Consider the following 26974-nt stretch of genomic DNA (forward strand, 5'->3'; position numbering starts at 1 on the left):
AAGGGGCAGTATTAATACTTTCACCCGTTTCCTCTGTCTCCATCTCTCCATACTCCATCACAATGTCTTTCAAATAATAGTGACTTAGGTTCACAAAGGAGTATATATTTGTTACCTCATTTGCTTAACAAAAAGTCACCCCCTTGAGCTGTAATAAGTGGATCTGCCTGTTGCTTTTCTTTTCTAGAGATCCCTAGCGATATGCCATTCCTCCCACCTCCTTCAACTTCCACGGTGCTTTAAATTCACATGTAAAAGTCATTCTGGAAATATCTGACATTGTGCTACAGTATGATCAGGCAGTAGTTTTTCTGTCCACTCTGCCTTTACTTGGCAGCCCTCAGCTTGCTCTACCTATATGCCCAGGGCTAGACATTAGCAAATTAGTGACCAGAGGCTTCTTTTGTCCTAGCCTCTCCCATCTCTGCCCTCCTCTTTCTCATTGGAGCCCTGTCCTTAGCCCTTCTCATCACTCTCTGTGAAAACTTGTTCTTCAGAAAGAATCACTCATTTTAAAGCATAAATCACTATAGACAAATACATATCGAGCCTTCTTGCTTTCAGGGAATTTGTGTTTTAATAGGATATAAGAAATATTTAGCCCAGGAAATTACTCTCTAATGGTAGAATTAAATTTTTGTGAGCAGTTGAGGATACTTTTTGAAGCTAGGATATTCTTATTGGCATCTTTGAAGTTACACATGTAAGTGGTTCCCCACTTCACCCACATGGAAAGTCAGTCTTATTCATGTCCTGCTGTGACTGCCCTCCCTTACAGAAGAAAAAGCTGGGAAGAGTATTGCTTGCCTGTGAGTAGAATGACTGCTTCCTGAGATCCAGGTATATTGGTTCTGTCTCATCATTTAATGTTCAAGTGGCACTTGCTGGTGAAAGTTCAGACAGAATGTTTGCAGCAAATCCAAGTCTCATAGTCATAAAGAAGTAAAGGCTTGCACTGTGGGCCTTTAACTTGTTTTTTAAAAAATCAGTCAACAAATATCGATTAACACTTCAGGTGTCTCCTCAAAGACTTTTTGACCATTTGGATTCCATTTTCTTTGTCTATTAGTGTGTCATGGAGCAGTGTGCTGTGTAAGTAGCAGAGTCTGTGACACCTTTTAGTCCTTTTTGTGGAGGGACGTCCGTGTGGATGGTGTATCATCTCACCCATTTAGAAAGGCTGTGGTCTCTAAGGTGTAGTGGTCGAGAGCTTGGGCTCTAGAGCCAGATGCCCTGGGCTTCATCTTGGCTTTGGTTTGTACTGGCTGTGTGATTTGGAGCAAATCACTTAATCTCTAAACCTCACTTTCCCCATCTGCACAATGGGGATAATGTTAGTGCCTGCCTGCGGGGTAGTGGCTGTGATTAAGACTAAGTGATGGATTTAAAGAATTTAGCACTGTGCCTGGCACCTATTAAATAGTAAATAATGGCTAACTATCATTATTTTCCTTTTGACTCAGTGGTCCAGATTTTCGCTGGGTCTCCCTTATGTTTATTTCTGGAACACAGGGAATTGTACAAAAGCTTCTATAGGACTCTTAAATTAGAGTCTCTATAGAGACTTTTAAATCAGACTGCCTTACAGTTTTTGGAATTCAATTATTACAAGAAGGGCTGCAAAGAAAGCAAACTTTAATCCTAGTTTTTTGCCTGCCTTTCAGGCCATGTCTTTATTCTGTTCTTCAATATACCTTCTTCAACAAATAGATTGATAGAGTGTTACCTGTGCTTTCATCTCATGGCGTGGAGAACACACAGGAATCACTTCAGATTGTCTTGCAGCTTGTCTCATATAATTCAAGTCTTGAAATGATTATCTGGACATGTGCATTCTAGGAACTGTTGGAAGAGAGAAATATCACCAGCAGATACTTTCAGACTTTTTTCCTCAGTCTTGGATTCCCATGAAAGTTACAGAGGGGTGGTAAATCTACAGTTTAATCACTTGGGGTTCGTTAAGGCCCACCTGATTTTATTTGGGCTCTGGTCAGGTAAGCTAGTATGCATGTTCATAGCCAATTAAAATGCCCCTAGAATGGCCATCCTTATTTTTAAGTCACCAGATAAAGCAGTCTCTCAAACAGCTTCAGCAAGGCATTCCACAAATGCTTGACTTCATACTTCTCTGCACTATGATAAATAAATACAATTTTGATTTTATCTCAGAGTAATTAATCTAAATTTCTCCTTCTGGGGTGTAAAGTAGAATAATGTTCTATAGCTCTTTGAACATTAGATTGGAAAGATAATGCCCTAAATATTTTGCTTAATTAAATCCAAAAGAGGTGGTACAAACTTTTCATGATTAACTGAAACATGCATATTTTGACTGATGCATATTTATATGATATTATCATATGAAAATGTATTATGTTACATAAACTGTTCACTTTGGGAATGTGATATAATGCTGTAAGCATTTTGCATTTGTTGCTGCATTGTTCATTATGAAAAATACACAGGCTAGTAATGGCTGTAAGGAAAGATCTGTTACGTGAATTTTCTTTGAGGCAATCTCATCTCTAATGGCCGGGACCTTTTGCCTAAATATAAGAAATCAGGTTTTTCCCTAGTTTGAAGAAATATTTTTTAAATAAAAAAGTTTTGAAAGCAGATAAGGTTCAGAAAGCTAAAGGGCTGGGCCCTTTATTTTGCTAATATAAAGCATGCACACGATTCCTGGGTTTCAGATTAAAAAAAAAAAAGATGCGGTTGTTGAAATGAACCTATCCCCTTGGCTTTAAGCACTTAAGAAGAGCTCATTTTTCTAGCGGTGCAGTCATATCGTTTAAGATGGGGCACCATCTCATGTCTGGTGGCAGAATTTTGAGCTAAGTTTTAGCTAACAAAATTAACTTTAATAATCACAGTTCTTTCTTAATTTCTTAAATATATTAATAAAAATGACTTTTATAAGACTAGAATATCTGAGCTATCTGAAAATGTTTTCTTGAACTTTTGGAACGATCCCTTTATCAGACGCTTCTTTGGAGCATTAGCTATTGATAGCAGTTTGGTGACAGAAAAGGAGGTATCTGATGGAAGTTTTCTAAAGGGTTTGCCTTTATGAAACAGAATTTTATGAAAAAAGGATGGGGATACTGAATTATTTAACAAGGCAGATCCTAACCACCATCCTAAGAGTTTTCCAACTGCCAGATACAAAAGTACGCAATTTCTTTTGTCTCATCTTCCCGTTTTGTTACTTTGTAGTACAAATGATTTATAAAAATAACCTGCTTTAAAATTCTACTTTTTGTTTATTTGTTATCTCTGTTGTAAGAAACTATCCTTGCCTCCCCTAAAAAAAAGACAAGTAGGTCTGTGTGGTGATGATGGAGTAAAGCGGGAGAAAGACCCGTGAGTGGCCTTTTTGCCCGAGGCATCATTCCTTCAGGCCAGGCCAGAGCTCAGGCCCGCTGCCCAGTCTTCTTATAGCTTTGCTCTCCACCCTCTGTCATCTCAGTTTTAGTCTATGATAGTTAAAGATCTAGGACTAAAACACTTAACATTTTTTTTCCCCCAAAGCAGACTATTGAAAGGAAGAAACCGAAAGGGGAAACCTAATGCATGTTCTAAAGTGGATCCTTGGGAAGTGGGGTCTCCTCGTTGAATTCTGTGGCCAAATAATTTCCCCCATAAAATCTTTTTTTCCTTACAGATTTCACCAGAATCAAGCTTATTGCCAACGGATCATTTGTGAGAGTTCTGCTGTATCATATTCTTTTTCAGGAATTTAAGATTTTAAAGCAGCTAATGGATTGGGAAAATAGAAACTATTAGTGCTAGTTAGTTTAGTAATGATAGATGATTATTTTCTAAATGTAGTCTTTCTAATTTAATTTTTAAAACTCCTCCATACTCTAAGGTAAATTATAGAGTCTTGTTAATTTTTCATACCATGTAAAATGTCTGTATGTAGACAGATGCCATATTAGAAATCATACAAAATATAAATAAATCTTTTTTTTGAATAGAATAAATTATTAAACACAGTCATTGTATGACATTTGAATTCATGTTATGACTCCATTTAAAGAAAGTTATTTTATCAAAAATGTTTGATTAACATCAAAGGTTGCCTTTTACACTGTCTCATTTGATAATTAACAATAAATTACAACATGTAATTTGTGAAATAAAAATGATCATTAAAATGACAACACTTATTCCATTAAGGTAAATAAAATGCTTTACATAGTTCTGAGTGATGACACTCAGGGGGAAAAAATGCCGTTATCACTGCACTACAAATTAGTTTGCTTCTAATTTTGCAGGCTGATGACCGCACTGCCTCAAACCAAATCTTTTCCCTGGAAATGGAATGATTGCATGACAGACTCTATGAACCATGAATATGTCAACAACTCATGGACCAGGCCTTGCTTAGCAATTAGTCTTTGGGGGATTTTATTCAGAAATCAGACAACAGTATACCAGAGCTTATTGGGGATTTTATGATTACCAGTCATGTCTGGAGCATGAGTCTGGGTCAGTACAAAAAAAATTGATAAAGGAGGAAGAGATGCACCTAATAGTGGCAATCAGTCATACGCACACACACACACACACACACACACACACACACACACACACAGTCAATGGGGAAGACTGAGAAAACGTAAGATATAGTGAAAGCCCCTAGGAGGCAGCAAGAAAATATTTCTTAGACTTCTACTTGTAGTCTCTCCTACAGTCACTCCCTGTAAAGAGACCACTGTTTCCCAGATTTCAGTCATTTGAATATCACCATCACATTTTTGTTACAGCGTCTTACCACCTGCACTATGATTTCCTCAATATATTTTATTAACTGACTCACTTTAAAAGCCTTTCTTTGCTTTAAGCAGTAGTATTTGTGATATCCTGGGCTTGTTGTGCTAGTAAAATTTGTTTTCTTCTCTTACAAAGGAAAAGAAATACAGTAGTTTAAATATTGAAAATATCTGCATACCACCTAACATTATTCTGAGCATTCCCATGACATGGGTGGCAGGTGCTACAGGAGCTACAAGGACCACCAGTCTGGCTGAGAATGATCTGGGCAGATGTGTGACCTCAGGCCTCATGGCTGACACCCCCATTACCATTCCTCCATCCAGGGACCACGAACCATATCACATGGAGGGGAATTTAAATCAGGCCTGCGCCTCCCCGAGGACAGCAGTGTGGGAAGGCTGTGTCACAGCAGACTGTTGTGTGAGCCAGGATGGTGCCTTTTCATCGTGAGAAGATGGCCACTCACATCTTTCCTTTCTTTGAGTAACAGTATCACTCGGGAACCGTTATATTGCAGGAGTAAACAACACCCCCTTTCATGTAACAGTAATAGGGAACAGGTCAAGATTGAGCCTGGCTCCTGACTGTCCAAGTTCACATGAGGGCATCACATTTGTAGGTTAGCACTGGGCAACCCACCCAGTGTGAATCTTGTAGGCTGTCAGCAGTACCTTTGAAGAAATGGGTCTCTTTACAAGCTTCATTAGTACTGAGCCTGGTTTAACCAGGCAGAATAAGCATTTGTACCAGGATACCAAGTGCAAGGAATCCTCATGGCTCTGCAGTCATGCTCTGGTTTTTAAATAAATGATGTCTTTTGGAAACTTAGGAGACAACCAAAAAAAAAAAAGAAAGAAAAGAAAAAGAAAAAAGCACTGAGTCTTCCCACCAAGAGCTGGCTATCTACTAGGTCAGAAAGTGGTGAGGTACTGAAATTAAGAACAGACCTCAAGTAGCTCTGTGAGGTTCAGGGTGTGTCTAAGTTTGAAGGGATGTTTGCTTCTGATATGAACATTTTTCTTATACTTTTATTATAGAAGATGATGTGTCAAATGTACAAATAATGTGTGCCTGGTGCCAGAAAGTGGGAATCAAGCGCTATTCCCTGAGTATGGGAAGTGAGGTGAAAAGCTTCTGCAGCGAGAAGTGCTTTGCGGCCTGCCGACGAGCCTACTTCAAGAGAAATAAGGTAAGAGCACCGTAGAGAGAGGCGGCCCACTCAGGCCTCACCACCCTGTGCGCATGCGCCTCTTAGCTTCTAGCCGAAATCACTGCGCACCCCGTACTTTTATTCTTTCTGTTTTGTCTGTTCTCTTTCTCTGTCATGCTTAACCTTCTGGAATAAGGAACCCTCTTCTAATGTGTAACCTGCCCTTCAGTTTCTCTTGTCTTGGTGTTTGAATTCTGAGAGGGTGAATGAATCTGATGAGGACATGGTGGTCGCAGCTGGTATCCTAAGTTACAGTGTCTCTCCAGCAGTACAGTACTAGACTAGGGTCCATGAAAGATAAGTGGTAGAGATTTCTTATCAAGGCTGAGAAACTAGCCACAGAAGCATGGCCAGAAAGCTTTAGTCCACTCAGTTTTATACTTGTTCCCATTGCGAATATTGCTCTAGCTCTTTCCAAAATCTGATCCACAAATTCTAATCAAGAAAAATGTCAAGTCTTTCTTGACACCTTACATTAAAGTTGATTGATATTGAGAAAAGATGAAATAATGAATACATGAACCAACCTGGCTCACACAGCCAAGCGTTTGTGAGAATCATGGTGGATGAACACAGGAACAGCCATAGTTATGGTTTGTTTGTTTTGTTTTATTTGTTTTAAGACATCTCAGATATAAAAATGTCCTTTTAGAATAGCATTAGCCACCATTGATGGGAAATGGAATGCATGATGTCTTTGCAATCAACACACACATACACACACAGCTAATTTCTTAATCTTTTAAGAACCGCTATTGCATTTTGCCACCAATTACTGAAATAAATTGCTAGTTCTTGATTATTTTCCATTGATCTGTAAATTTTCCTTAATTCATAAAATCATCCACATTTTGCTAAGCATTTCCATAATATAAGATCAAAATCTGTCCTTCTTTGAAGCAAACAATTGCTACTTTTTTAAAGTCTTATTTGTAATCCTGAAATGCTAATTTTGTGCTCACTGCATTGCAAGAAGCACTGTTGCAGCAAATTATCTACTGCAAATTTGGGTCACATTATTCTGCCAAAAAACATAATGCCGAAAGAATTAGGCTGCAGAATTCAGCGGGGTGGAATTTTAGGAGCAGTCTCTAAGAATTAGGCTCATAATCTTCACTGGAACAGGGAGGCAAGTAAGGAAATTGTCTGGAATTCTTTTGGGACAGTCAACAGTTCACTTTCCCTTGGGAGGGGCCGGTGAAGCTTCAGAGGAGGGTAGTTAGAGCAACGCATGGGAGACACGTTTTGTTTTAATATAGGAGGATTAGAATGATCTCTGAGACCCTGGGGCTCCCGTTTTTAATGCTGAGCACTGGGGTAACAATCACAAGAGTGGACCCAGTGCTTTCATCTTCAAAGCCTTACTTACCACAACAAAATACTTTGCATTCCATCCCAGAAGATGGCTATAGAACAGGGGTTTTTGTTTCTTTATGATTCTGAAGGGTTATGTGTCTGAATCTTGATGGACTGCCTGTAGTGAATAAAATCAAGCAAGATGAATTTGTCACAATCCCTGTGATACATGTTACACTTTGCATAGTGATCCAACTTTTTAAGCCTTTGATGAAAGGCACCTGATTCAATTTGAAAAAGCAGTTCATAATAATATATATGTATAATATATATCATATATACAATGTGTACACATTTGTAATTATAAAGTTTAAGGTCAAACTGAGTTTAAACTTCCACAGCATACAGTTTTGAAAAATAGATAACTGGGAGCCAAGATAGGAATTAGTATTTGGAATACTTATAGTAGGTAAAGTCAGCAAGGGGAGAAAGACCATTACTTTTCACTTCCTGCAAGGAGTTATTGGGGTAGTTCTTTGAACATCCTGCAAAACCTGGGAGTCGCAGTGGCTTGAAGTTTAGCCAGTGACTTTGAGAGCTGATCCCAGCAGCCCATTAGTGTACATACAATACCTGTCTTCTCTGCAATCTTCATGCTTATTTATGTATTCCAAAGCTCTGCCACACTAGACATTCTCGTTTTTCAGATAGAGAAATAAACTGGTCACATCACATCGCTTGCTGGATTCTTTTTTTTTTTTTAATTTTAAGAGTGTTATCTCTGCAACAATATCCTATTGTATTACAATAAACATGTACAGCTGCTGCATTTCTGTTAACTGATAGGATTTTGTGGTCATTTCATTTAGGGCTTGGGTTTCCTAATGGATTGTATTAGATACCAGTCTCCATCCTGCCATTTCTAAGAACTGCTGTAATAAGCCCCAGGGTGTTCCCCACTGAAGACAATAGCAAATAGCTACTTCTGTTCTTGTATCATTTGACAAAGTCTTTAGTCCTCATTATTAAAACTGTGGACTTTCTTAATCTTAGAAAGAGGGCAGAATTCTTCCCATCCCTACCTAAAAGATTTTCTGGCTAAATTCTACAATTTTAAATAATGAGAACCGGATGGAAAACAGTGAATAATGTGTATGCAGAACAGAATTTTGCCTTAGGTATAATGTAGAATCTAAAAAAACATGTAAAATTAACTATGCTGTAAATTATGCTTTATAATGACAGCCCGCTTCTTGGTGGATAGCATGCTGGGATCTAAAAATGGTCTCTAAGTTGAACCCAAATCGCATGCATAACTTTACAAAGAAAAATCCTAGTAGAAAAGGTAGCTAATTAGGAGCAGTATTCAGCTGACCTCTGTTTTGTGTCTGAGCAACACCTGCATTTGTGAATGTAATTTGGACAGCTGTGCCTGTGCTTCCCCTGCTATCCTCGTCACAAATGCTCGGGGATAGAGGCAGGAACTGCTTTTCTGCTAAAAACAAGGACAAAAATAGCCCAGCTCTCAAAATGAAGGCCCACTGAAAACTGGCTCTTTAAATTTCATTTGCTTCTCAAACCTTTTTCCAGAGGTCTCTGTGTTTGTTTGATGGAATAGGTTAAGAATGTCACATCCCTCTCTCCTAAACCCTGGTGCTGTGAAGTAAGGTGGGATGGACTGAAGCCAAGTTAACCCTTTATGCCATATAGGTTATATCTTTAAACCAATTTAAAATTTAATTCGAAGAGTAGTTTGGATTACTGTAAGTATGTACGCTTTCTTCAGAATATTTCTGCTAGAACTGTGAGTCACAGCTGTCTTCATTTAAGGAACCTAACTACTAGCGTACACAATTCAGGATGTTGGCTCTAAGAAGTGTACAGTATTAATTCATAATCATATTTCGTAGAATCCTTATCCCCATCAGGTCCAATTGCTGACTCAAAAGTGTTTGAAACAACGGGTAAGAAAAATACTTTTGTAGTCTATGGCATCAGCCGAACAATGGGATGTCAGTCTCATTACTTAATGCACTGGAGACTTTTCAGGGACCTAATAGCTCATTCTCTTCCCAGCCCCTTCTTGAGGCCACAAGTAGAGAAGAACTTGAGAACATTTCTAACCTAGTGATTTGCCTAGGAGTTGGAAAGTTGTGGACTCCTTAGTGGTTTTGCAAGAGATGCTGAAGTGTTTAGTCCAACTAATACCGGTTTTACTCTGCACAATAACAGACACAAAAATATTTTTTCCTAAGGGAGTGATGCCTTGTAACCATTATCCCACTTAAAACAAGAGTAACAAACAAGGTCACAAATAGTAGTCATTTCCAAATATCCTGTGTTTGATCTTTTTCCTTCTGCACAGGAAATATCCTGTTGTCTAAACTGATGGCCACAAATCAAGCAAGAAATCAAAATTCAAGACAGGTGTCCAACGCAGGCAATGTAAAGAATGATTGTTTTCTTTCCTTGTTCAGATACCAAATTTATAGTGTTCTTTGTGGGTTAGTGGCATCGATACTTTAATAATAGACACAAATTCCTAACAGTACCAAAGTTTGCTTACTCGTTCTAGTTTTTCCATAACTTGAAACAAGAATAGATGGAAATACTTCTTCAATATCACAGTGTTGCTGTTCCTCCACAGACTATAGGGGAAAGAAACCTATGTAGATAATAGATAAGGATGAATTAAAAATAAAAAGGTTATATAGATAGAAACAACATTTGCAGATGATATCATTAAGATCTAACAATCATGATAATAATAACAAATGTTCAACGAGGGGAATATCGTCTAATAAGCATTTCCTTTACTTTCAAACTATATCCCTGGATACACAGCATGTATCATCATATTATTTGGAGTTACATTTTATTTAGACTATTGGTCTTTTTATTAAACTTGAATATATCCTGGGGAAGATTCTCAGTTTCAAACTTCATTACAGAACCTACTAGTGCAAAAGAAATGTGTAACAATTGCCTTGTTAATCTTGTGATTAACCTGTCTACTTTTTTTCCTTTAAACACCTGCAAGATTTAATTTGCAAAATGGCTATCATTCATGAAGGTTTAGGGAAGGACATTAAATTACTTGTAATTAATGTCCCCTGACTGCCTGAAGCTCAAGCCACAGACTTGCTTTTGCCAGTTGTTTGCAAATATTCTTGATTGACAGGAATGCTTAGGGAGCACTGGATTTCTTCCTGTGGATTCACCGTGATTTTATGGGGTGCCAGTGAGCCTGTTGGGTCTGTCTACCTTCACCCTGCCCTGGGGGATGATTGCTTTGCTTCTGCAGTGTCTGTGCTGCAAGCCTGCCCACTGCCTGCACATAGCATGGCCTCTGCCTTTAATCTGCAGGCCAGTGGCTGAGTTAGTTCCCTTTTGGTTGCAGCAAACAGGGGTGTCCTCTGGAAGCTTTGGGGAAAGAACAACAAACCCACCTGTTTTCTTGTTGTCTCATATTTTGAAATATGGGATGGAATGTTGATGAGCTGCTGCAAATGAGAACCTATGAAAAAAGCACCAGCAGAGGGGAGGGACGGTGTTAGTCCTTTGAAACAAATTCAGGGTGGGGGGTAGAACAGGAGAATTCTGGCCAGAGAAATAAGATGCAGGTCAGGGTAAAGTGATGCCTGGGCTCTTGAAGAAAGGCAGAAAGTGTCCCAGGACAGAGCTTCTGCAGGCCAGGTGGGACACAATGCCCTAGGAAGCCATCCATCAGAAGCCTGGGGGAGAGGCATGTGATCTTGTGTTTACCAGAACACTTGACCACCACTTGGGAAACACTGGTCTAATGAATTCCCAGAACACAAACAGAATGGGGCAAGCGAGTTTGTACTGAAAGAAAGGAATAGCAGCCACGTCTAGTTTTGAATGGGCTACATTTGGGGAGGTTGTGGGGGAAACAGAGAAATAAGTTTAATCTGTTACCCAGAATAGATGTCAACTTCTGAGTAACACTAGATATTTTAGATTAAATGTGAAGAGATGATTAAAACTCCAAATAGCTTCAAGCCCCAATACTATTTCTTTCCAATGAGCAGAAGGAAGAGGGAGTGCTTTTCATAGATCTGAATCTGGTCACCTGGAGAGCAATACACAGGGCTATTGACATAGATGCTTGAATGTTAATTTCGGTCAGTCTCTGGCCATCCCGGTGATAGCTCCTGCTATACACTTAAAGCAAGTTTTTCTCATCTGAACTGCCAGTAATTATCCAATCCATCTCAAAGGCACGCTCCCTTTTAACATTAAGCACAGTGTCAGATTGCATCAGCCGCATTGTGCTCTGTGACTGGGCTGCAGAGTGATGAATGTGCTTGCTTCCAGTTCATAGTCTGGTGTCTGTTTGGGTAGTGGGCAGTTCAGGGAAACAGGTGATCAGGAAGGGATCTAGTTATCTGGGACCTGCATTCTCCTTATTGATCCAGTCATTGTCTTGCCGACTTTCTCACCTTGCTGCTAACAGTGTTCAGGTTTATCTGAAGAATGAGCTTTTAAAGAATTATCTAACGGGTCGTTTTCATGTGCTTCTCCAGTCATAAGCTACGTGCAGCACAGAGTCTCTTTGTGCCTGATTTTAAAAGGAAGGTGTCATGAGACCTTACTAGTAATGACTAGAGGGGAGAGGAGTTTCTAAGAGTGCTTAGTGCACTGTCTAGATAAACCAAGAGAGATGATTGTGCATTTTCGTGGGATTGTAGTTATGCTCTGTTAATTCAAATGCTTTGTTAAAAATGTTAACTGTCTAAAAAAGTGCATGCATAAGACAGGCCAGGTGGCTTGCTATGAGATATTTTAAGATAGTAGCTTGAGTCCAGAATTTCTCTCATATACTTTTTCAATGTCTGGTCATAAAACCTAGTACACCCAAGAGGGCCATATGCAGGAGATGCAAACTATAGGCACGCTCGTGTTTATTTTTATTTCTCCCCCATCTCAGTACCTCTGGATAGCTTTTGTACACATAAGCAAAAGTGTGAGCAAGTGCAATTCTTTGTTCCTTGGGCTCTTTGCTCTTTGTTCTTATTATCACAGATTAGGAAAGAATAAAGAAAATCTTGCTACAGAAGGCCACTTAATTTCTGCCCCAGCCGCTCAGACTGAGAATGGGAAATTCCCTAAGTTACAATCCACTCATAGGGTGGCCGTGCACACAGCGGAATCTAATGTCTCCTGACAGACTGCCTTTGGAGGTTACAAAGCCAGTCTGTTGCATTCTCTGTCAACACAGGCTGTGGGCCAGAGCGGGGCACTACTACAAGCTCTAGAAGGCAGATCAATGGTTTAATGAATCCATAAAAGATGCTTGAACTCTGTGCAATTTACTGAGCACTCTAGTTAAATGAAACTCCTGTAGTCTTTAACAAAGATAGAGATAATCAACGGCTGGAGATAGAAGCCAGTGTCCAGTAATCACAACCTCCCAGAATTTGTGTTGTTGTCTCATTGCTAACAGAGGGTTAGTCAGGTCCAGCCTTTGGAGTGCACCACATCTATATTGATATTTTCTGAATGTTTGAGCTGAATTTGGCCCAGAGATGACATAAGTGTAGTAGCGTTACTTCTGTGAGAACTATTTGTAAAAGCTATGGAATATTAATTAAATTAACATTTTCTTAAGGCAGTGAGATTAAGCTTAAGAATGGTGAGCTTGACATGTGTTGTCTTTGTAAGGCATCCTGATGATGAAAAGTAAATAGGTGAATAAAATTCTTTCTTGATTAAGTCCTTAAAATGTCAAATTGCATAGTGTTAAAAGAGCCCTGATTAATCCTTCTGTGGTAAAATATTCCTCATTAGTTTGCTATGGTTAAGGGTTAACCTCTCCTATTATAAATTCAGATATTAATATATTTTCTGCTTAACTCATCTTCTAATAGAAGAAAATACAGTTAGTAGATATATATTTTTTACTTCCAAATGTGCCTTGGAAACATTACACTGATTTATGAGAGAGCTTTGGAAGCATGTAGAAAAATTCCTTCATAAATATGTTGAAATGTATTTAAAAGTATTTAACCACTTTTGACTGTGGAAAAACAACTGCCTTGACTTTGAAATTATTATTTTTTTCCACAGAGATAGTAGAATTTATGACATAAATGAAAGACTTTGCATCCAATTTTTGTCACACAAACTTAAACTGAGTGTTTCACTTTCTTAACTAGCTGATTAGTATCAAGAGAGCAGGCTTCTACCCCAATAAGTATATTTTGGGGGTTCAGTGTGGAATAGGAGTTTTGAGGTATGATGACTGCTAGTCTGCTTCACAGGCCTCTGCCAAACATTCCGTGATAAAGTGGTGATTTCTATATGGATCCAATAAATGATGTGTTATCTTGTATTCCGTTCTGATAGAATGACTTCATATTACTTAAAATATGGCGAGCAGTTCTGTGACTGCACATCCAACTCTTTATAAGAAGAGCCTTTGAAGGCCCTGACCCTTTCTGTGGTCATTTGTAGGATTGTATGTGTCATAAGTTGGAGCAATTTAAGTTGTTGGTTTTAAAGGATTTAGAGATACAGAGACCCAGGAGTAGGTGAGATAAAGCTGGGCAAGTAGCTAAAGACAAGGGGGATTTGTCCAACCAGAGATGAGTGCCTCTGTGCTGCTCTTTTGTTTGTTTTTAAGAGAGAGAAAAAAAAAAACCTTGTTACTTATTCATCCATTCATTCTTAGAAAATAAAGTGAAAAGATATATTAAGCTCTTATAATGTGCTAGGTACTGTTTTAGGTTTGGTGGACACATCCTTGAACAAGAGAAAAATCCCTGCCTTAAAGGGACTTGCATTCCATTCTCTAAGGAAGATGGATAATATACAGGTTAAAAATATGTATACATCTAACACAATTTCAGGTAGTGATAAATGCTATGAAGAAAAAGCAGGGTGAGGGGATGGCTAGTGACGAGGTGCTGTTTTGTATCTGATGGTCACAGAAGTTATCTTTGAGGAGGTGATGTGTGGGTAGGGACAGAATGAAGTGAGGGAGCTAGTCAAGTGAAGAGCTTGTAGCAGAGGGTTCCAGAGAGGAGGGGGAGCAAGTGAAAGGCAGAGGTCCTCAGGCAGGAACAGGCTGGGCATTTTTGAGCAGCAGCAAGAAGGTCAGAGTGTCTGGAGTTGAATGACCAAGGTGGTTAGGGGCCAGATCATGCAGGCTGGAGAGGTAATAGTTCGGATTTCATTCTAAGTGTGACGGCAGCTATTCGGAGGTGTTGAGTAGGGTACATGACATGACCTGATTTTTGTTGTTGATTGGATCTCTGTCATAATACGTTTAAGATCCTGGATGGAAAGGGGATTTGGAGAGTAAGAAAGGCAACAGCATTCCCATCAAAGTTGGGTGTGTCTGGCAATAGAAAACTAAAAATATCATATTCACTGAATTATTCATTGGTAGTTATGAAACATTTCCCAGTAGCAAAAGTATGTTGAACCAATTTAGGTTTCTTTTTCTTTCTTCCTTTCTTTCTTTTGGCAAACTGTGGGAAGAAATGAACGGAGGATGGACGTTGCTGGTTAAATGTTCTGACACAGCAGTTTTCTTTCTGTAGGGTTGACAGGGCTTGCTTCCAACCTAGTGGGGAGGTTTAGGCCTCAGGAGGCAAGCTCAAGCTCCATGCAGAACCCAACTCTTGCTCTGGGAGACCTATAGCATATGCTGGTCTTCTCAAGCTCTACCCCTCAAAGTAGCATGAGGCAAAGGAGATGGTAACTTTGAAGGGGCCATCTTTGGATTAAATCACTCTAAAGTTTATTTTATTCTAAGAGTAGACCTAATTTGGTGATTGTGTACTTTTAGGGTGTATCAGGATTTTTAACGCAAATAACAGAAGATCCAACTCAAACTGATTTAATCAATGAAACGCATCTTTTATCTGATGAAACTGTGGAGTCCTAAGCTACAGTATGCTTCAGGGTAGGTTGGTCCTGCAGTGCAGTGATCTTATCATGGTCTTATTTCTTCCCATCTCTGTATTCTTCTGTATAGAGTGTTGGCCATATTATAATGCAAGCTCCCCAGAGGCCATGGGATGGCTGCTAGCAGCAATCAGGGCTATATGCCTCCTTGTTCACATCCAATAGAAGACAGAGTGCCTGTGCCCTAGCATTCCGAGCAGGAGTCTTGAAATTCACACTCATTGTCTGTGCTTAGATCACATGCTCATGCCTGAATTTGGCATATGACCAGGGCAATGGATGTTTGAATTAGCCTGAGCCAATCAGGGCTTCCTTCTGACCTTGGAGTTGGGCTCATTTTCCTCTAAAGCCCATGGGAAGCTGCATGGGGGAAGAGAAGCTACCAGAATGAAAATCTGGAAAGTGTTTAAACAAGGAAGAGGTCAGAGTGATGGCTGACGGTAGGTACCAGCAAATGCCCGCTAGAGAGGAGAGGTGATCTCATGAGGTTGAATTCTTTACACAGTGAATGTGTCATGCCCATCGACTTTTGTCATGTGGAAGGACTTTGAAACCCATGTGTGGATTGAAAGATAAAAACGTGGTTAACATTCATCATAGGGCCCTTAGATGAACTACCTCTTCTACCCAGGACCAGCTGCTTTGACAAACCCGATAATTAGAATGTTGGTTTTAGTGCCAGGACCAAAGTGCTGACTCTTTCTATTCTTTTTGGAGTCTATAGAACATGAGATTGCACAGAGCTAAGACAAAGGGATTGTAGTTAGCTGTTAGATATACTCATTTAGGAAGAGGAACAAGGGTGCAGTTAGAACAGCAGATAACCCAGCATGTAGTTTCATCAGTGTAAGTGGCTTGGGAGATGTTGGCCAAGGACCATATTGGATGTGGGGGAGGCAGATGCCTGGGACTAGATGGATGATGGGATGAGGCTACTGTTCCCCATCAAGAGTTAGCCTGCTCGCCCACATTTAAGGCACTTTCTATGTGGCTGAAAACTGTGTCTGCTAAACAGAAGGGAAAGGAGAGTGTTCAAACAAATTGTGGTTTAGTCTGAGGCTGAATACATCAAGTTCAGGTGGCCAAAAGAGCAGAGACCTTGGAGGCTGCAGCTTTCACAGGAATTAATTAATTAATTCAACAAATATTTGTCAAGCAGCTACTATGTGCCAGACACTGTGCTAGTCATTGGAACTATAGTGGCAAAAAACAACAACAAAAAAACTCCTGGTTCCTGCCCTCACGAAGCTTACACTCCAGTGGGGGACCGCTATTTATTTAAATAATAACACAGATGTGAAATTGCCACTGTGGCAATTGCTGTGATGGTGTGGGCACAGTGCTGTGAGGGCCTCTTATAGGGAGATTTGACTAATCAGGAGATCTGAAAGCTTCCCTGAGGAAGTGGTGCTTGAACTGAAATCTGAGAGATGAAGGTGTGTTAAGTAGGGGAAGAGGGGAAGGAAGAGCTTATTGGGCTGAGAACACAGCAACATGATTTCCAATCCTGGCCCTGATTTGCTCCTTCTTTGCTCATTTCAAGTTCTTTGGGAAGGGATGGAATTTTACCTGTAAACAAGAAAAGAATGGAACAAATGAACATTCCCTAGAACCATAATCTCACTTATCCAATTGCCTGTGTGTCCATTTAGTCATTCATTCATTCTTTCATTCATTCTACCGACCTTTGGAGATTCGTTGCTTGCCTGCTAGCTTCTGCCTTCCTTGACTCTTCACTCAACTTCATAATTACAGAGTTAGCACGTTAGTACTAATTCATTGCAGGGAGTAAACTGACAGCTTGTAACTCCTGGAGGTAAAAGCATTTTGTAAACAAATAATAATAATAAAAATAATGATAACAGTAAGAACCCAAGTGTTTTTAGTTATCAAATGTATCAGAAAAGCAACAGTGACCACAGAGAAAAGATTGGGTAAAAATGCCCTGATTTGAGAGAGAGAAATAGTGTCATTATCGTCTGACAGATGTTGTTAGATGGTTGAAAATAAATGGGGTAAACTCCTTTAAGATGGAAAGATTTCCCCCCAAGCCCCCACGATGCTGAGTGTGGACAGAGATGTGGTTTTGTTATAGAAAGAAACTATAGAGCTATGTTAATATTAATGTGAGGGCAGACAGGAAGTTTGGGTGATGATAAACTCCACCAAAGAGGAATGCTTATTGACACTCTGGTCCCCAGACCAGACAACTGTGATAAAATGGAAACAGAGCAGCACGTCTTCTGGCATGCGAACAGAGGGCGCTTCTCACGGCACACTGGTGTGGCGGGAAGGGAGGAATCTCTGCCCTTTCTTTGGATTCTTTGTTTCAGCCTGGTATTTCATTGAGTGCCTAGGATCAGAATGACAAAGTCATAGGCATGTGGTGATAAATAAAAAGGCAGGTAAGTAAATCAGATTGAATATTCCTGGGTTTTAACTGGGTGATATGGACATGGCTATTCTAAATGAAAGGGGTCTCCATCGCTCTTCAGGATGCCAGATGGAGGAGATGACCCTTATCAAGCTTAACCATACCTGCACCTGCCTCAGATGACTGTGAATGGAAACCACAGTACAGTTCAGCTGGAGTCAGTGCCCCCCTTTCCAGTTCCAGTAACTTCTGAAAACTACGTATAGTGACAGTCATTTCCAAAAGAGGCTGATTTTAAAACTGTGATGAAAATGGCTAACAGCAGGCTGAAGGTTAAAGTAAAAAACTTAAAAACCATAAAATCTGCCTGGAGGCTATTTAAGCAAACTGTTTTCGAGGCACAGATGGTTCATATACCTCTGAGCCAAAAACAAAAAAGTAAAAAAAGGGACAGTAAAGCTGGCGTGATTAAGCAGACAAGTATGAAAGTTTTATTAGTACTAAAAAGGCATCCTTTAGAAAAGTGAAAAATCTGTCTCCAGAAACTCAGAAGACATGTTAAAGACCAGTGGGGAATGGAGAGGGCAAAAAGATGACATTTCAAAAAGCAACCAGAGATGGTGAAAACACACAGTGTGTTTATGTACCTTGGGTATCAGAAACTGTGCTCTAAGGAGATCAGAAAGCAGTGAGAGAGAAAGACATAGTATGTGGAGAGTTGGGCTTCCCTGTCCTATATTTTTGATGCAAAACAGTTTTCATAGGGATTCGCTGCAACTGAAATGGTGATTTGAATCTCCAAGAATCTCCAAGAAAAATCAGCTGAAGCAAATTTGAGAAGCTTAAGTGCCGTGAATCAGAAGGTCCAAAGCACATGAAGGAAATAAATTACGATGTTACTGTTATTAAAAATTGTAAGCATACCTGAGAACTGCGAAATCACTGGCTGGGAGGGACTTCAGCCTTTTTTGAGGGTACCCATGATGCTTAAGGATGCAATCCTCCAAGTGTATTGCTCTGCGCCTGCAGTGCAGGGGCGTACACGTATACATACACAGAAAATTCCTGGACTTTAGATGGGTGAGCTTCTGTTATCATAATTTTGAGAGAAGTCAGACTCTGAAGAATCACAAAACAATACAGAGTTTGTAGGGTCACCATTTGAGAAGCCTCCTCTGAGGAAAAAGATAGTACTTGTGTCTTGAGTTAACGTTCAATATAAACCTAACTAAAAATGGCCAAATACGGCCTTGCAAAAAGTAAGGTAGATTTGGATTTTCAAAAATCCAAGTAATTCACTTAGAGTTTGGCTGACTCCCTGTGAAGGGACCCTTGAGGAAAATAAATAACTGAAGGCAAGGAATAAAGCCTTGCCTTGGATTAAGAACCTAGGTAAGGAACGGATGCTATGCCTCAGAGTACAGTTAAATTAATAGCATACCATCCCAGGGGGTTATTATTAAGAGTAGTGTCACTTAATATACTGATTGCTTATTTGGAAGTAGATGTCAGGAAGGAGGAGAATTTTGTTATTTTCTCTAAGTTGCTTTCATTTGAAAAACCACAGAGGAATATCTCCCCTCTCCCCCTGCCCCCACTACCCCCAAAACCCCCTGCTCTGCAAATATATAAATATAATGAGCTAACCTGACATCAGATGCAGTTCCATTCACTGAGCTGCCAGCTAGCATAAGGAAGCAAAAAGTTTCAATCTCCATACTCCCTGATATGGGCTGTCTCTCAGCATCTCCGGAGAGGGGAACTTGGTCCTGTGTGAAGGGGGCTCAATTTTGTTCCTTACCTAGACTTAAAAAAACAAAACCAAAAAAAAAAAACCAAAAAACTTTGAAATGTTTGACTGCCTTAAAGACAATTTTTTAAAGTGGACAAAAGTACATCAGGCTATATGCTGATAATCAAACTTTGTCCCATCTTCCCAGGAAATGTGAAGTTCATTCTTCTTTAACCTGATTTTTATGAAAGGTTAATGCTGAACTTTAAAAGAGTTGACATAGAGGATTAAATATATTTTCATTAGACTCCAGGCTATACAAATATGAGACACAAGAGCCTGAAAAGGTATTCTGTTGAGGACAAAAGAACCAATAATAAAACTAAGAATTAGTACCGATAAATGTGATGAAAGTGTACCCTGCCTCTTAACACTCAGAGGTAACCTTTGCAGTTGGCCACCATGGAGAGAGACTGGGTCAAACTTCGTGGCAGATGGTTTAATACATGGTGCATATATTAATCCACCGAGGCAGCCCTGGAAATGCAAGCAGGTTGTTAATGATCGTGTATAGCAGTTGTGAGCTGCCTCTGCTCTTGCAGTAAGGTATTCAGATGTCATGCTTCAGGGTTCAAGTTGATGAGTTTCTAGGGTGGGAAAACATCTCCCCCTTTGTATTGCACTGCACAGCTGATGAGGCGTGCTCCGGGGAAGGGGTGATTTAGACTATGTCAGGTGAACGGAAGGAAGAGAAGGTAGACTCACATCCCAGGTCCATGATTTAGTTTGACTTCTTACTTCTGGTTAAAGTGGTACCACTGAGAGTACATAGAGTATAAGGAATGTGTGAATCAAATGTAAGGCAGTGGACATCACTGCTGTAAATCTAGTGAAGCTTTGAACCTGATTAGCGAGTCAACACTGATTTAAAAAAAAAAGAATCCCCAGTCTTATAGCCTGTTAGCACCAGAGAGAGCCCCGTACCAAAGATATAATTTTCATTTTCCTGTATCCTGAATTGTTTAATAAGTAAAAAAAGAATATTGGCTTCCCAAATTCCAGAGCATTAAAGTTGACGTAAAGAGTAAATTAAAAACAGATAAACTCCAGAGAATTAATTATGAAGAGGCATACTCCCAAGGCCAGGGGCGGAGCTCATAGAAATTATTTGTATTTATTGAAGCTTAAGTCAAGACAGCCAGAATTAAATAGAAATTTGGGAAGAGTTGCATGAAAAGTTTAGATGCCTTATCGTGTTTCATTTAGGGCATTGTTTTGTATTAAATGTGATGAGAGAAGAAAATTAAAGTGCCCCAAAGTAAACAGAGGTGAGATTAACATTTCCATTCCCCACAAGCAGAAGTCCCCGCCTCGTTCAAGCCCTTTTGCTCACTTCCTTTACATTATGAATGCAGCCATTTGTCACTTAGCAAATATCAGTGACATTTAATTCTTTATAACTATGAAATTCAGCTCTGGATAAGGAGATGTTTGACACCCCAGGACCTGAATACTTGGTCAGGGGCTGATAATGGTGATGTGGACCTCAGTTTCTTTCTCCCTATGTATGTAGGGAGATAGGAAGACGTATTAAATAAAACCTATATCAAAGTGATTATTACAGTTTTCCTCCGTCGTGTGTACTCTCCAGGCATATCCGGGGCCTGGTAGCCACCATCGTGTTGCTCTACACCAGCTGTGCAGGGCATGAGAAGTGGGGAGATGAGCCTCACTCACTCCTGGTTAGCCCCGCACCCATGGGGCTCCTCCTCTCCACACCTGGAAGGCCCAGCTTCCTCCTAGTGGGGACAGGAAGAAAGTTGGTTGCTTCCATCTTGGTCGTGGGTCCTGAAATAACTCCCTCTGTCACTCAGCCCCTTCCCAGGGGCTGCTGCCAGCAAGACCAGGAACAGTGGGGCCCAGCACTCTTGGCTTGGGCCACAATACCGGCCTAGGTTGCGGAAGTAAAAGGCCGGAAAGAAGCTCAGGGATTTGGGTACAGATCGTGTCTGTGCAGCCAGTGAATGAACTAGCAGCTCAGTTAGCTTCTCCGAGGCTGGACCTGTCTCAGGGCTGGGTGCCATGGAACACAGAAATCTGAGACGTGGTTTCTGCTCAGAAGAATGTCTGCCTGAGTGTGTGCGTTTTCCTGTGCTTGCGTGGAAATTGACTTCATGCCGCACGTTTATTCCCTTACCCGTTTATGCGGTGTCCACAGCAGGCTGGGCATTGCTTCGTGGCTGGGGAGACAAAGACAAATAAGGAGAGGTCTCTGCCTCTAAGACTCTCGTAGTTGAGTAGGTGAGACTGAGAAGTAAACAGATGATGTGGTGTGAGGTGGGCTGGAACAGATGTGGGTAAGAAGAACGGGGGACCAGACGGTGACTTCTCCAGCCCAGGGGCCAGGCTGTGGGCACAAGTGAGCACACGTGAGGATGGAGACCAAAATGTAAATTCAGGAAATGGTATGGCTAGGAACAAAGCTAAGGATGGTGAGGCAGGAAAGAAGGATGTGAGTCAGGAATGAGTGTTCCACATGCCGCACATTAAAAAACAACTGTATAACCCTTACTGTAATTCCCACATTATGTTTTAACACTTTAAAACATTACAGACTTTATAGGAATACTAGACATCATTTGGTCCTTGGGTTGTATTATGAAGATTCTTCTGCAGGAGATAAAGGAAGCAGCAAAGGAGACAATAGACAGACAGGGCTCATGACAGGCATGTGAAGAGTTGCATGCTTATCTGCATACTTCCTGGACTGTTCAAAATGAAAGTGCTATTAGAAGGCTTCTTCAACATCCTCCTTGTACAGAGGAGAAAACTGTGGCCCTGAGTTGGTGAAGGGCAGATACCCCAGATTCTGCAACTAGGATGAGGTCTCGGATGGCAGCCACAAGAGGAGAGTTGCATTGGCAGTTGTCTGAAGAGCAGTGGAAACTGCTCTTCTTTCTGATTAGAATATCAATATTAGTAAGTGCACATATAAACTTTATGAAAGGGCTTAGTATGCTATTTTTCAAACTTTTATTTACCATGAACCTGTGGTAAGAAGTAAATTTCGCTTTGTAATTTAGTATGCCACCCCCCAACACACACACACACACACACAAACTCATACCGTATTCATAGTATCTAAGTCACTTTGATGCTGGCGTTTTCTTGATTTTACCAGAAAGTGTCATCAGGAGGTTTTCCCACAATTATGTCACAACGGCAACCTGGCTGACAACAATCGTTAAGATGCAGCACAATTTCAGAAGTACTAAAATGTGAAAAAAGTTTCAAGCTTTAGAATACACAAAACAGGGCATATCTATTTAAAACTGAAACAAAAGTTTCATGAAACAATACTTACTTTTCTATATGATATACTCTGATATTTTCTGTTTTGTTCTATTCTGTCTCATTAAAAAGTTGCTGGTTGGGACTCATGAATGGACTGAGAACCCAGCTTGAAAATAGATGAATAGATAGATTTGTATTAAATGTAATTATTATGGCAGGGTAGGGAGGGGACCCTTCAAGGTCTCACCATTGGATTCTCCTTGACCTTAACTCTACAATTTTACCAGGTTAAATTGAGGTATTTCTGTCAGCTATTCTAAGCTTTCCTTGTGGACTCTCTTAACGGAGTCCTGTTTATCCCTTAAAATGGCCCACGGCTGCCCCATTTATAATTTGTTTTTAAGTATGCATTTGTCCTGATGGAGAACTGGGGGTGATGGGTATACTGATCAGACAGTAAAAGGGAATGCTCACATTTAAAATGTGCTATGTTGGGCTTCCCTGGTGGCGCAGTGGTTGAGGGTCCGCCTGCCGATTCAGGGGACATGGGTTCGTGCCCCGGAACGGGAAGATCCCGCATGCCGCGGAGCAGCTGGGCCCGTGACCCATGGCCGCTGAGCCGGAGCCTGTGCTCCGCAACAGGAGAGGCCACAACAGTGAGAGGCCCGCGTACCGCAAAAAAAAAAAAAAAAAAAAAAAAAAAAGTGCTATGTCAAGCTCCTGTATCAGGAGAAAATGAAGTAAAAGAAGGCAGAGGTGACTTTGGGGTGGACGAAAACCAGACAGGGAGGAGGGGCCAGAGAAGGGACGTGAAGGAGGAACAGCCTCCCAAGCAGCTTCCACTGTAGTTCCGAGCCTTGGGCCAAAGGTGATGGGGGGACAGATTGTTGCCATGTTTGGCCCGGTCTTCTCATCACAATCAACGAGACAGTGGCCAGGCCTGTTCCACAGAGCTGCGCTGCGCATCACGGTGTGAGGCTCATCCTTTACAAGGTCTGGCAACGTCCGGGGAATTGTTTGGGAGGACAGCTTGGCTGCCAAGGAAAGAGAGTGGTTGAATCTATTTTATAGTAGGCTGATAAAGAAATGACAGCTAAGACTTCCCCGTTTAAATAATTTGATACCCACAGCCAGATCAGAGGCAGGGTGAGGGCGGAGTGGGGCACAAACCTGTATAGAAAACTGTCTGGGGCAGGGGTCCTTAACCTCTTGTTCGAATCATGGCCTTCTTGGATAATTCAAGAAAACATCAAAGGGGACCTTTTCTCTAAGAAATAAACATGCACACAGAATTTTACAGATAATTTCGTAGGTTCGTGGACTTTCTGACATTCATCTGTGGACCTCTTGAATCCAGGTTTAGAGTCCTGACTAAGGGTTATTGGAGGTGGGGGAAGTTGGCTCCGCATCTGCTCTTCTAAAAACTAGAGTTCTTCCCTTAAACCAGAGATAGAAGACAAAAGGTTTTCTGACCTGTGCAGCCTGGAACAGAGGTTTGGAACAGGTGGAGGAGAGCCATATAAATCAACAGCATTAGGGACAGTACAAGCAGGCTCGGGGTTGACTGGTACTGCTTGATGTCTCCAGGCAGATCTTTAGAATAAGCGTCCAATGATAAATAATAACTTCTGCCTTAGTGCCAGAGATGATGCTCCTTCCGTAGGCCTTGAGAATCAAACGACACAAATTTTCACCAATTTGTCCGATACTTAGAGCAGACAGATACTTCTCAAAATGGATGTCATTAAAGTCACAAAAACTGGTGATGTTACGGACGGATTCTTCCATTTGTATTGCAGAGACATAACAGATGTGGGGAAACGCCCAGTCTTAGCAAGATGTTGGATTAAATAACGCTTGCTGCCTAGATGTCCTGTCAGTTGCATTATAATACTTAACAGAACTCCTTGTCACTTTTTAAAGGAATTTAACTGTCAGCCCATTTAATGTCCGTCCCTAATGTGAAATTTTTAGATGAAGCCAGTTTAGCTTAATTTACCAAGACATCCCTTCATGTTTGGGGGAGGAAAAGCAGGGTTGGAGTCCATTGGAGCCGCCCCTTTGCAGAAGTCTGGAGCACACATGACACAGAATGGCTTCTGTGGGTCACTGTGGCATTTGTTAGGGAAAAGCAATGCCGTCCTGCTGCTGCCTCCCACTCCCTCTCTGGAAAAAAGTATCATTCATGGCGCGTTCGTACAGACACGGGAATGATCTCAGGAAGCAAGCACTGACCATTCTCTCTTCAGGGGTGGGGGGTGGGGTGGGAGTAACTGTAGTTCTGAGAGCCTGCCTGGGACTGGAGACGGAAGGGCTTGGTCAAGTCCAGCAGCTTTGTGCTGCAGTTAGTCGTCTCACCTTTTTTTTTTAACCCCCTTCTGAGGGAAATCTGTGATGACATTTTTTTTCTCTGCACAGGTGCTAGAATGCATTGCCCAAATACAAACATATCCCACTTCATGAGAGAATTTGGAAGTCATTTTCCTTCCATCTGTCTAAAGTAGACTGTGCTCTAAAACTGGCCACGCACCCACCCATTCTCCCACGCACCTTCTCGGTGACAAGGAGATGGCATTGTAAGAGCAGGAAAAAAAAGAAGAGATAAATCCCGAAAGGCATTTAAAAGGATGGCTGATTAGGGCAGCTATGAATAACACATGATCGCTCCTGGGGCTGCATATCATGCCCGGAAGAGTAGCCTTAATTTTCCTTCTCTCCTCTTTCCCGTTCCAGTGTCCCTTTATTGACAGATACCTTTCTCCATCTCATTTCCAAATCCTTGCCGAACCTGAGCATTGTTTGATCACAGGTCATTTTCCTATGTCCACAGTGAGTTCTCGCCACGTAGGTAGGTAGGCAATGCTCTTTTAGAAAAGGGAGGCAGCGCCTGGTTCCAGGGGACGCTGCAGCTGTACGCTCTCCGCAGCCAGACAATCAGAGGCCCAGCGGGGCACCTTCCGAGCGCAGCTGCACAGACAGCTCTCCTTGCAAGCTCTCCGAGGCACTGGGCCCTACATGCGGATTCCAAGCTACATTGAACACAATTGCCCATCAGCACTTAGGAAGCAGTTACCACAGAAACCCAGCAGAGACCAATTAGTCACATGATTAAATTAATTAAAATAACCCAGGGCATCTGCCATCTTGCCTCTTTCTGCTATAGATAGCGGCATGACCCAAACAGAACTGTAATTGGTTAGCAATACTGTTGTGTCTCCAAATCCTAGAATTGTCTTCTTACCATGGAAGGGGGTTCTCCTGATTTGCTTTTCTTTCCCTAAGAACTCTCTTAGGTTGCTTTGGAAGATATTCCTTCCCTATAAGCCAGGCAGTATCAGATTTACAAAACATCAGATTTAATAAACAATGGGATTTGCTATGTTGGGGATAAGAGGATTTGGAAACATTTCCAATTGCACAGTTGAAGACTTTTGGAGGTTTTTTAATGAGGGCTTTAACAATACATGCCAGAGGATGCTCTGTAATATGCAGTTACACTTGACCTGAGAATTCTGTGGCACGTCAGGGAAACCAGACCACGGCTCTGCTTGTTAAAATAATAGAGGTGTTATAACGGTGCACAGGTGGCCTGTGTTCTAAGAAGGTCCTAGGTCAAGAGTGGTATGCAGTGATCCCACTCAGTGGCTTGTCATTTGTAAAAGACAGAAATGCACACTCAAGCTAACACAGTAAATCAGTGCTTTGTCCTTGATATGCTGAATGGCCTAATAACGGCCTCTCCAAAATCTCCATGTAGTCAGAGGTTTTCTATTATACCAGTGCCATACTTCTACACATGCACACACAAATCAGCTTACCTGAGATCTCACAGTGCTCACAGCAGCCTGATTTCCATCACCTCAGACACTTTTCTGGAGGCCCTTCTGATCCATCGCACCTGAGAGCGAATGACTGAACACAATTTGGAGATATCAAACAGGGGTAACGGTGTGGTTTCCCAATGCTCTTTCTTCGTGAATTGGCTTGACAGAATGGCATGGATTAATTGTATAGTCCGACTGCATTAATTTGTGCCTAAAAAGCAAGTGGCACAATCTCGTCTACAAACCTTGAGTCTGAGCAGGAGAATCATGGGTATTATACATGAACAGGAGTTAGCATGTAAATAATCATCTGGGACAGATCTTTCAGCAGCTGTAGGCATTGGGCTTGTTTGAACTTACTTCTTCCTGGGTGAATCAGAGTCTAGTCAGACCTCAGAACAGATGTGTCCATCTGGCAACTCTGAAAATCAAGTGACTGATAAAAGAGAGCCACATGGTAATTCAAAAAGCTGTGGCCTAACCTATTATGTAAGGAGCCTTAAAGGAAATTAACTGATAGGATGTCA

The 26974-nt window shown here is 41.0% G+C and overlaps 1 protein-coding gene across 4 annotated transcripts in view; it reads left to right on the forward strand.

Annotated features, from left to right (window-relative positions):
- Positions 1-26974, forward strand: part of SOBP (sine oculis binding protein homolog) — a 158729-nt gene that overhangs the window by 37214 nt on the left and 94541 nt on the right. For all 4 annotated transcript variants that reach the window (XM_079938675.1, XM_079938677.1, XM_079938674.1 and 1 more), the window contains exon 4: positions 5820-5971. In XM_079938675.1, the coding sequence (XP_079794801.1) occupies positions 5820-5971 (152 nt within the window). The remainder of the gene's footprint in view (positions 1-5819; positions 5972-26974) is intronic.

Source organism: Stenella coeruleoalba, assembly GCF_951394435.1.
Source record: "Stenella coeruleoalba genome assembly, chromosome: 12".
Taxonomy (NCBI): domain Eukaryota; kingdom Metazoa; phylum Chordata; class Mammalia; order Artiodactyla; family Delphinidae; genus Stenella; species Stenella coeruleoalba.